Raw genomic sequence first — 12,126 nt, forward strand, 5'->3', positions numbered from 1 at the left:
GCACCCGGTGCCAGTGGCATAGTATGGGGGGTGGGTGGGGGCCGGCCGCACCGGGCGCAACATCTGGGGGGTAGGGTTAGGGGGCGCAAATCCACAGGTTAGGGGGCGCAAATTACTTGCCTTGCTCCGGGTGCTGACAACCCACGCTACGCCACTGCCCGGTGTGATTCCTAGCATCTCGAAGTAGGGACGGGGTTACCCAGGCTGAAATCCTGCCTACCAGTGTAGACAGCACCAGGCTAGGCCAATCGATCACTCAGCTTTCATAAGGTCTTCTGCTGCAGGCTGGCTCTGCAGGCTGGCTACAGAAAGGCCTCTCTGCCTGCCCTCGAAGGGTTTCCACAGCCATCCCTGCAGGCCACTATCTCCATTGCATGGGGGGGGGGGCAGTTGTTTTTCCTGTCACACACTCGTTTTGCACCCTTTCTGCCTTCCAGAGGACCGGGCTTGGACCATCGTCTGGCACAATCGATACTGGGTCACACGAGTGACCGGTTACAGTCCTGAAAGGCCTTTCCTGGGCACTGTGGACTACTGGAACGCCTCGTGGAGCGAGGTGTCGGCTCTGGCCAATGCCTCTGAATACTGCGAGCAGCAAATTGAGTTCCGCTGTTACTTCTCTCGCCTGCTCAACACCCAGAGTGAGTGACCCGGTGGATGGAGCTGCACGGCTGCACCCTCGGGTGCTGTGTGGGTTTTGCTTTTAGCAAAATTTGAAATTTGCTAAAATCGAACACTTCCAGGTGGCTTGTTTTTGTTCTGCCTCTTCTCCATGGTCCCTGTGCAGGACCTGTGTTTTTCTCAAGTGGGAAACTTCTAAAGTTAAGCTCATGTTTTTGGTGGGTACCTTGCCCCACCTTCTGTGCCATCGTTCCCCTTCCAGCTGGTGCTGAACTACAACTCCCATCATCCCTTGGCCATGCTAGATGGGGGTGATGGGCTTCGGAGATGGGGCTCCGTGTGCAGGCAGCCACTCAGAAGGACTGTAAAGGTAAAGGTAAAGGGACCCCTGACCATTCGGTCCAGTCATGGCCGACTCTGGAGTTGTGGCGCTCATCTCGCTTTATTGGCCAAGGGAGCCGGCGTACAGTTTCCCAGTCATGTGGCCAGCATGACCAAGCAGCTTCTGGCGAACCAGATCCTTCCCGCCGGAGTGGTACCTATTTATCTACTTGCACTTTGACATGCTTTCAAACTGCTAGGTTGGCAGGAGCAGGGACCGAGCAATGGTAGCTCACCCTGTTGTGGGGATTCGAACCGCCGACCTTCTGATTGGCAAGTCCTAGGCTCTGTGGTTTAACCCACCGCGCCACCCGCGTCCCTCCCAGAAGGACTGTAGTTCCAGGTAAACCACCTGTTTCTTTCAGTTGGGTCCAAGGGCTGAGCCAAGCCCTGGAATGCCACCTGTTCGAACACCTCTCTTGAGCCTGCCTTCAGAGGGTTCACTAGGCATTGCTCACTCCACTTTGAGGTTGATCTTTTCCTCCACCAGGACTAGAAACGTGAAACGTGAAAGTATTCATGCTCCCCAAAGAAGCATGGAGCATGGGAGCATGAACTTTCAAGTTTTGGGAAATTACAGGGACAGAACTACCTAAAATTGTATAGAATTTTATTTATGTATGCTACTATAGCAGCAAGAATGCTACTTGCCCCTAAGTGGAAAGAAGCAGAAATCCCAGTAAAGGAAGAATGGATGCAAAAACTCATGGAATATGTAGGAATGGCAAAACTTACTGGAGGAATAAAAAAATCAAGATAGCAAACTTTTTATAAAAGAATGGAAATAAACTGACCTATGGAAAATGTAACCTGAAAAAAGAGACATTGTGCACACCTTTGTAAACAGTAAAGCAGTTCCACAAGAGTGTATATTTACAGTAGATAATTAAATGAGCAAGTGAAATGAATTTGGATATGCAGAAGATATTAAAAAATAATCATAAGGAACCGCAGAAAGGGAAGAAAGTTGAATGTTGAAATGTGGAATTGATTGTAAAACTAATGAAATGTATAAACTTGAAAAGTATATATATATATAAAAAGTATTCACGGCTGAAAAAAATTCAGGGTCCTGAGCTTTGCATTACCTGATGGCACTGTTGTCACAGAATGCAGGCAACCCCCCTAAACAGAGGAGATCATTACTAGGAAGAGATCTTCAGGTTGTTCTAGATATCTGAATGAAAACCTAAGTTTGGTATGCAGAGGCAGCAGAGTGGATTAAATGGACCTCTGGCCTGATTCAGCAGGTGGTAGTTTTGCCGCATAGCTGTCAACTTTCAGATTTGAAAATAAGGGATCAGCAGCCTCACCTGTCCCAGGGGCAGTCTACGGGATATCTAACAATCCGGGATAGCAGTGGGAAGCAGCGGGAAACGGCGCTGGAATAAGGGGATTTCCTGCAAAAAAAGGGAAGGTTTACAGCTATGTTTTTCCGTTTGCCTGAGAGCAGGCTCTGTGAGATCTCCCTCTGACAGGCTCTCTCGTTCTTCCTTAGCTGGGATGCCGCTGAGCTTCTGGATGGGCCGAAACGAAGAGCGCCATTACTACTGGGGGGGCTCTCCCCCAGGGCTAGGGCGCTGCGCTTGCGGCATGGATAAGAACTGCGCCGACCCCCGTTTCTACTGCAACTGCGATGCGGACCATGCCATGTGGTGAGAGAGAAGGCGGCCCTCATCCCTCCAAGGAGGGCCTTGGGTGGTCATGGCGGTGGGTGCAAAACGTATATCCCTAACTGATAGTGGGCCCAGTTTCCCACAACCATGGTGTTATGTACTGACGTTCTCACCCTGGGCCAGCAGGGGGATACTGTAAATAGTTCAGGTCCACATGCAAATAAGGGATCGAAAGTGACGTTCAGTGATTGGATAGTTACAGAAAGTTGTTACAGTTACGTTGTACTGGAGCTCTATATAAGCAGGCTGGCTGAACCCTTCAGTTCAGTTCTGTTCTGGCCTCTGAATAAAGAAGAGCTGTTTGAAGAATTGCTGTGTCATCTGATATGTTCACCCACAACTTAACATATTGCTCTCTCTCTCTTCCAGGCGGGCGGATAAAGGGCTGCTGAATTTTGTCGACCATCTTCCAGTCACACAGGTGGTGATCAGCGACACAAACCGCACCGGGTCGGAGGCCCAATTCTATGTGGGCCCGTTGCGTTGCTATGGCGACCGTGAGTAGCGGACTGAGGATATGGATGCCGTTCCCTCGTGTGTCTATCGGAACGGAAGGAGGGCCCCTGAGGGAGGACGGGATGGGGCTCGCACCCATTTTACATGCACTAATAACGGACTTCCTACGATTTGCAGGCAACTCTTGGAATACCGTTTCTTTCGTCCGAGGAATGGCTTTGATCTTCCCCACCTTCCAAGTCAACTACAGTATGGATATCAGCTTCTTCTTCAAGACATCTGCCCCCTCTGGCACTTTCCTGGAGAACATCGGGCCGAAGAACTACATCCGTGTGGAGCTTAACAGTACGGAATCGTCATTGAATTTCCACTCAGTATTGATCCAGAGTAGATCCCAATGTATAGTTAGCAGAGTAAGAACTTAAACACATTGGGGGATTCCCAAAAAATAGACAAGAGGCAATTATATTTCATCCAGCAGAGCTTTACTGCTACTAAAGGCAAATGAGCATAATGGTCACAAATCCAATACATTCAGGATTGGCCCTGTCCATAAGAAATCCAGTTGCAGAAGACTTACAATAACTTATAATAAGACTAAACCTTAATACTATATATACTATGTACAGAACACCACACCAGAAGGAAGAGAGAAAGTGGAACTCAGGCTCCTTCTGGCCCCTTATTAGAGTCAGAAGAGATAAGAGAACCAGTTTAAACCAGCTGTATTCAGCTTCTCTGAAGGAATAACCCAAACATCATGAAGTTTCTTTCACACAGAGAAGCTTCCAGAAGCTTCCAGAACCCTCTTAAATTAAGTAAAATTGGAAAGATCTCTACACATCAGATCAATACTTTCTGTTCTAAGAAATGCAAACTGACAGGAATTGGGGGCTTGAGGCAGTGGGAGTAGTCCTAGAGGCCTTCTTAGACAGATATTGAATGTATTGGCACTTTGCCCAATCCTAGTGGTGTGCAACATGTAGGGCTCTGTCTGCATGGTACATTTGAAGTGGTATCAAATAACTTTAAAGAGGGTTCCCCCCAAAGAATTATGGGAGCTGGCATTTGTTAAGGGTGCTGGGTTTTCTCCCCTCACAGAACTGCAGTCCCCAGAGTTTATTGGGGAGAGGGATCGACTGTTAAACCACTCTTGAGAATTGTAGCTCTGTGAGGGGAATGTTGTTGTTTAGTCGTGTCCGACTCTTCGTGACCCCATGGACCAGAGAACACCAGGCACCTCTGTCCTCCACTGCCTCCCGCAGTTTGGTCAAACTCATGCTGGTAACCTCGAAAACACTGTCCCACCATCTCATCCTCTGTCATCCCCTTCTCCTTGTGCCCTCCATCTTTCCCAACATCAGGGTCTTCTCCAGGGAGTCTTCTCTTCTCATGAGGTGGCCAAAGTACTGGAGCCTCAGCTTCACAATCTGTCCTTCCAGTGAGCACTCAGGGTTGATTTCCTTCAGTATGGAGAGGTTTGATCTTCTTGCAGTCCATGGGACTCTCAAGAGTCTCCTCCAGCACCATAATTCAAAAGCATCAATTCTTCGGCGATCAGCCTTCTTTATGGTCCAGCTCTCACTTCCATACATCACTATTGGGAAAACCATAGCTTTAACTATACGAACCTTTGTTGGCAAGGTGATGTCTCTACTTCTCAAGATGCTGTCTAGGCCTTTCATTGCCCTTCTCCCAAGAAGCAGGCGTCTTTTAATTTCGTGGCTGCTGTCACCATCTGCAGTGATCATTGAGCCCAAGAAAGTAAAATCTCTCACTACCTCCATTTCTTCCCCTTCTCTTTGCCAGGAGGTGATGGAACCAGTGGCCATGATCTTCGTTTTTTTGATGTTGAGCTTCAGACCATATTTTGCGCTCTCCTCTTTCACCCTCATTAAAAGGTTCTTTAATTCCTCCTCACTTTCTGCAATCAAGGTTGTGTCATCTGCATATCTGAGGTTGTTGATATTTCTTCCGGCAGTCTTAATTCCGGCTAGGGATTCATCCAGCCCAGCCTTTCGCATGATGAATTCTGCATATAAGTTAAATAAGCAGGGAGACAAAATACAGCCTTGTCGTACTCCTTTCCCAATTTTGAACCAATCAGTTGTTCCATATCCAGTTCTAACTGTAGCTTCTTGTCCCACATAGAGATTTCTCAGGAGGCAGATGAGGTGATCTGGCACTCCCATTTCTTTAAGAACTTGCCATAGTTTGCCGTGGTCGACACAGTCAAAGGCTTTTGCATAGTCAATGAAGCAGAAGTAGATATCTTTCTGGAACTCTCTAGATTTCTCCATAATCCAGCGCATGTGAGGGGAATAGGGGTGTCCTAACAACTCTCAGCACCTTTAGCAAACTATAGCTCCCAGGATTCTCTGAAGGAAGTCATGTCTGCTAAAAGTAGTATGATACTGCTTTAAACGTGTGGTGCAGATGGGCCCTAACACTGTTAGAAATGTGAACGAGATGGAGAACTAAGGATGTATTGCTTGGAAACTGAATATTGAGTCATCTAAGTAATATTATTAATAATAATATTAATTCTATTGTTTGTACCTGGCCCATCTGACTGGGTTGCCCCAGCCACTCTTGGTAAAATGGTAAAGGGAACCCTGACCATTAGGTGACCGACTCTGGGGTTGCGGCGCTCATCTCGCTTTTACTAACAAAATATTAAAAACACAGTAAAACATCAAACATTAAAAACTTTCCTATACTGGGCTGCCTTCAGATGTCTCCTAAAAGTCATATAGTTCTTTATCTCCTTGACATCTGATGGAAGGGTGTTCCATAGGGTGGGTGCCACTACCGAGAAGGCCCTCTGCCTGGTTCCCTGTAGCTTCACTTCTCACAGTAAGGGAACTGCCAGAAAGCCCTCAGAGCTGGACCTGTGTCCGGGCTGAACGAATCCCCGCAATGGGGTGAGCTCCTGTTGCTCTGTCCCAGCTCCTGCCAACCTAGCAGTTCAAAAGCATGTCAAAGTGCAAGTAGATAAATAGGTACTGCTCAGTTGGGAAGGTAAACGCCGTTTCCGTGCGCTGCTCTGGCTCGCCAGAAGCGGCTTAGTCATGCTGGCCACATGACCCGGAAAAACTGTCTGCAGACAAACACCAGCTCCCTCGGCCAGTAAAGCGAGATGAGCGCCACAACCTCAGAGTCATTCACGACTGGACCTAATGGTCAGGGGTCCCTTTACCTTTACCTAGACGAGGAGAGCAGTGGTAGAGTCACGTTTATGATGTGCAGAGCTTGGGGTGCAAGCACACACCACGCAGCCGAGGAGGTGGCATGTCACGGAGCCAGCGGAGAGAGCTCCGGACTGCGGGAAACCATCCAGACCCTTCCCGTCTCTGACAGGTGCTGGAGGCACGCAGGGACAAAGCCCCCACTCCGTCTCGCTGACCTCCCTGCTCTCCCCTCCCCGAACTCTCCGCTTGGCGCCCTGGCTCGCCGCGCCACTACGCCCAATGCTCCTGGAAGGCAGCTGTGGTGTGACACTTCTCTCCTGCTGCCGTTTTCTAGCTACCCGAGATCTGGTATTCATATACGACATTGGCAACGGGGACGAGAACCTGACAGTTCACCGGGACATGCCCTACAACGACAACGAGTGGCACGAGGTCAGGGTGGAGATCAACGTGAAGCTCGCTCGGATGCGGGTTGACCGGATGCCCTGGGTTGTGCGAGCAGCCCCTCCCCAGACCTTCATCCACATGAACCTCACGAAGCCTCTCTATGTGGGTGAGTGAGGATGGGCAGGGTGGTGTGAATGAATGAAAGAAAGAAAGAGGGAGAGAGACCCTATTGGACGACACCGTTAGAGGTTCTTTCATTGTTGATAACCTCAAACTAGAACCAGGCTCAATACAGCTTACTCATCAATATGAAAAAGCTCAGTTTTGTAACAGGCAAAATCTCATTTGTGTGTGTGTGGGGGGGGGGGGAATCTAGCTGTATCATCTTCACCTCCTCTTCATTTTATTTGTTAAAAACTTTATTTCCATAGCTAAAAACTTCTAGGTTCATTTTTTTTTTAAAAAAAATATTTTTTATTTGATTTTACAGCTATCACATTATCAAATGCATCACCATATATAGAGATTTCTCTGAATCTCGAAACTTCCCCCCCATTCCCTCCATGGGTCCTGTTGTCAACATTTATAACTGCATATTATTCCATAATCTACATTTCGTATCCATAGTATTTGTTACATTACAAGTGTGATTAAAATCCTGCTAATGTTTCCATCTGCTGACAGTGGTCTCCTAAATAAATTACAATTTCCCACCGTTCTTTTAAAAAGTTCTTGTCCAGCTTCAAAGGCAACGGACATTACAAAAACACCTTGCTGTTTTCCACTGGGACCAGAGCACTTAAAACGAGCTTGCCTAGATCCAGCAAGGCAGCTGTTAATGTTTTCATTTCCTGTCCCCCTTAGGCGCTGCCGAATACTACCTGCGCCCCTTCTTGGGCTGCTTGCGGGGCCTGCGAATGAACGGGGTCACCCTCAACCTGGAGGGGAAAGCCAACGAGACGGAAGGAGTGCTTGTGAACTGCACTGGGCATTGCCGGAACCCTTTGGTGCCGTGCCGGAACTACGGCACCTGCCTGGAGGCCTACAGCCACTATACCTGCAACTGCTCGGTCTCTGCCTTTGAAGGACCTTTCTGCAACCTGGGTGAGAGCCCTAAACAAGTCTGGAGGGTTGAGGTGAAGTGGCGAGGCGAGGTGGGGGCAGGACGGAGAAGACAGGGCTGATTTTTTCCCACCTTCGCCGCATTAAGCAGTTGGTCCCTTACCTTTCCCGCCCCGACCTGGCCACAGTGATCCATGCGACGGTCACCTCCAGGCTTGACTACTGTAATTCGCTCTACGCGGGGCTGCCCTTGAAGCTGACCCAGAAACTCCAGCGGGTGCAGAATGCAGCTGCGAGGCTCCTCACGGGGTCTCTGCCATGGGAGCATATTCAGCCAGTGCTTTTCAAACTGCACTGGCTCCCGGTGGAGTACAGGGTCAGATTTAAGGTGCTGTTTTTGATCTTTAAAGCCCTTCACAGCCTAGGACCCTCGTACCTACGGGACCGCCTCTCCCGGTAGTCCCCACGGAGGACATTAAGGTCCATAAATAGCAACACCCTAGAGGTCCCGGGTCCTAAGGAAGTTAGATTAGCCTCAACCAGAGCCAGGGCCTTTTCAACTCTGGCTCCGACCTGGTGGAACGTTCTGTCTCATGAGACCAGAGCCCTTCAGGATCTGATTTCTTTCCGCAGGGCCTGTTAGACATAGTTGTTCCGCCTGGCCTTTGGCTTAGAATCAGTTTGATTCCCTCCCCCTCTTACTTTTTCCTTTCTCCTCCTGTGAAGAGGCTGCATCTTAATGTTTTGATGTTTTAATGTTGTCTTTTAATCTTGTTTTTGTATTCATTCAACCTGTTTTTATTATTGCTTGTTAGCCGCCCTGAGCCCGGCCTTGGCTGGGGAGGGCGGGGTATAAATAACATTTATTATTATTTTTTATTATTATTTTCCTTAGGCCTTTGACTCTCCGCCTAACCGTTGCCGTGTTCCCCCATCTATCCCCTTTTGCAGACATTGGCGCCTACTTCGAGCAAGGCACCTGGGTGCGCTACGACATCATGACGATGCCGTTGCATGTGGTCCGGGAGTTCTCCAACATTCTCCACCAGCCGATTCAGCCACTCCCCGGCTACAATCTGACCAGGGAGGATGTGTGGCTTAGCTTCCGCACCACTTCGGCCCCCGCCGTCCTGATCTACGTCAGCACCTTTGTGCACGATTACATGACCATTTTGATCCGTGAGGACGGTAAGCATCATGGGAGCTAGCCCTGGGGCTCTCCGAATCTGGCCTCTTTCTTGTTGACACCGCATCTTGCCATGGCGTCGGGATAGTTCATAGAATTGTAGAGTTGGAAGGGATTCCTCCCAGGGGTAATCGAGTCCAGCCCCCCTGCAACGCATGAATCATAACTACAGCACCCACAGCAGATGGCATAATAATAATAATAATAATAATAATAATAATAATAATAATAATAATATATTATTTATACTCCGCCCATCTGGCTGGGTTTCCCCTGCCACCAGAATACAGTGGTACCTCAGGTTAAGTACTTAATTCGTTCTGGAGGTCCGTTCTTAACCTGAAACTGTTCTTAACCTGAAGCATCACTTTAGCTAATGGGGCCTCCCACTGCTGCTGCGCTGCCAGAGCATGATTTCTGTTCCCATCCTGAAGCAAAGTTCTTAACCTGAGGTACTGTTTCTGGGTTAGCGGAGTCTGTAACCTGAAGCGTATGTAACCCGAGGTACCACTGTATTAAAAATGCAATTTGCTCATTGCAAACAGCTGGGAGTAGGTAAATTTTGATAATAAATCTGCTTTGCAGTGGGGGTTGAATAATTTCAATTGCAACTGTAGTTCCATATTTGCCATGTTTGTGATGAGGGTTGTCTTGGGAATGCCAAATCATTAAAAACTTCCCCAAACAGGGCTGCCTTCAGATGTCTTCTAAAAGTCAGATAGTTGTTTATTTCCTTGACATCTGATGGGAGGGTGTTTCACAGGGTGGGTGCCACTACCAAGAAGGCCCTCTGCCTGGTTCCCTGTAGCTTCACTTCTCACAGAAGGTTCTTGGAGCTGGACCCCAGTGTCAGGGCTGGATGATGGGGGTGGAGACACTCCTTCAGGTCTACAGGGCAGAGGCTGTTTAGGGCTTTAAAGTTCAGCAGCAACACTTTGAATTGTGCTCAGAAATGTGCCAGGAGCCAATGTAGGTCTTTCAGGACTCAACACTGAAATGTTCAAATGTTTCTTTGGTTGTCCCGGCCACGCTTGCTGTCGCACCCCTTTGAGAGCTCTTGTTTCAAAGTAACACCATCTCCTCCTTGCCGTCCCCTTCTACCTGTTGCCGTTTGCCGTGCAGGCATCCTGCAGCTGCACTACCAACTGGGAGCCCTCCCTGCCATCTACCCCCTGAGCACACGCTCTGTGGCCGACGGACAGCCACACAGTATCAACGTCACACGCGTCAATCGAACGTTGTACACACAGGTAAGGGGGGCCCCTCTTGCTGCACGAGTGGGGAGGGGCCTGCAGAAAGGCGTTGTGCGGCGGAAAGGACCTGGAGCCCCTCTGATGTTGCTTGGCTCCCAACTCCCATCAGTCTCAGCTGAGTGATGGAGGCCGCAGTTCAGCAATGCCTAGAGGACTACACATGGTCTTCACCTCTGGCCCTGTGGCTCTCTCACTGTCTGGAGGGAGGGAGGGACTCTCGGGAGAGTAGCCCAGCAGCTTTCTGCTCTGTGGAGTGTGGGCCCGTTGGTGTCATGCGGACAAATGGTTAAATAATGCAGTGCTTGGCTTCGTGTCTCCATGCACACATTCCCAGCGTCTGGAAGTTCTGAGATAAGGCGCCAGGTGCGCTGGGTTGCCATAGCAACACTAGCAAGGCCAAGTGTATGTCTTGCTGAGTCATTTACCCTTCCATTAGTCCAAGAATGCCTAGGTGTAGAAACAGGTATAACAGGCATTGTTTTTATGATGTATGCCATATTGTTCTGTCCTGTCTGGATACTACCCTGTTTCCATGGGAGTGTCTGACTCTGCATGTGAGGAAGAAGCTCTGCGTTTTACGCAGCAGCGTTACCTAGCAGGGAGATAGTGTTACCAGATCTCTCTGTACATATGTATCTTTACTTCAGAGACCAGAAGAACTCTATATAGTATATAGCTGGGGCTCCACGTACTCTGCTGATATATCAAACTGGCTGTTGAGGTGTGTGGAACACAACCTTCCACAAGTAGCCCACAGGGCCTAGGACAGCGCTGGGAATGGCTGAGTTATCCACTGTAAAATAATAATAATACTAAATGATGATGATGATGTTAGTATTATTTATAGTCCACCCAACTGGCTGGGTTTCCCCAGCCACTCTGGGCAGCTCCCAACAGAATATTAAACAGAATAAAACATCAAACATTAAAAGCTTCCCTAAACAGGGCTGCCTTCAGAGGTCTTCTAAAAGTCAGAAGGTTGTTTATTTCCTTGACATCTGATGGGAGGGCGTTCCACAGGGTGGGTGCCACCACCGAGAAGGCCCTCTGCCTGGTTCCCTGTAGCCTCACTTCTTTCAGTGAGGGAACCACCAGAAGCCCCTCGAAGTTGGTCCTCACGTCCGGGCAGAACAATGGGGGTGGAGACACTCCTTCAGGTATACAGGACCGAGGCCGTTTAGGGTTTTAAAGGTCAGCACCAACACTTTGAATTGTGCTCGGAAACGTACTGGGAGCCAATGTAGGTCTTTCAGGACCGGTGTTATGTGGTCTCGGCAGCCGCTCCCAGTCACCAGTCTAGCTGCCACATTCTGGATTAGTTGTAGTTTCCAGGTCACCAGTCCACTGTTCTCTGTGAGGGTATCCTGATCAGCCTTATAGTATATCTTCTCTCTTCTTCCTTCCTTTAGTTGGATTATTACCCAGTCCAGGTGTACCAGCTCTCCCTCTTTGTGGATGGCAGACTTGACTCGCCCAAGGCGCTCTATCTCGGTCGTTTCATGGGTGAGTGAGAGTCGTGGGTCCTGCATTGATTGTTGGTATTGATTGTCCCATGCCCAGCTCCTTGGATGGGCCAGTCAGCCTTCAGCTGCCCTAGTTCCTTCCAGTTACTTTAGATTCCCAACCCATGGCCAGTGGCCAACATCTAGAAAGCTCCAGATTGAGGCGGATGCCTGCTCCACCTAAGCTCACCCTGACATCCAACTCTGCTTTGCTTTTAGGCTCACAAACATAGTTCTCTCCTCCTTCCACTTCCACATTTCTGGATTCTGCCCTGTCCCTCTGTTGTCCTCTTTCCCCTGTGTTCCTGGAGACCCCCATTCCTTCTAATCGCCAACCTGGGAGTGCCTATCAGTTCCAAAGCAAAATCTGGCCACCCCCAAATTGAGGAGATGCCCTCTGCATCCTCAGGG

The 12,126-nt window shown here is 49.0% G+C and overlaps 1 protein-coding gene across 1 annotated transcript in view; it reads left to right on the plus strand.

Annotated features, from left to right (window-relative positions):
- CNTNAP1 (contactin associated protein 1) overlaps positions 1–12,126 on the plus strand; it is a 42,419-nt gene that overhangs the window by 23,597 nt on the left and 6,696 nt on the right. Inside the window, exons 13-21 of the mRNA XM_083709049.1 lie at positions 438–641; positions 2,501–2,657; positions 3,048–3,175; positions 3,312–3,479; positions 6,660–6,878; positions 7,577–7,816; positions 8,726–8,962; positions 10,083–10,210; positions 11,623–11,716. Of these exons, the coding sequence (XP_083565175.1) occupies positions 438–641; positions 2,501–2,657; positions 3,048–3,175; positions 3,312–3,479; positions 6,660–6,878; positions 7,577–7,816; positions 8,726–8,962; positions 10,083–10,210; positions 11,623–11,716 (1,575 nt within the window). The remainder of the gene's footprint in view (positions 1–437; positions 642–2,500; positions 2,658–3,047; positions 3,176–3,311; positions 3,480–6,659; positions 6,879–7,576; positions 7,817–8,725; positions 8,963–10,082; positions 10,211–11,622; positions 11,717–12,126) is intronic.

The sequence above is a fragment of the Podarcis gaigeae genome (genome assembly GCF_964106915.1).
Source record: "Podarcis gaigeae genome assembly, chromosome: 13".
NCBI classification, from domain to species: Eukaryota; Metazoa; Chordata; class Lepidosauria; order Squamata; family Lacertidae; genus Podarcis; species Podarcis gaigeae.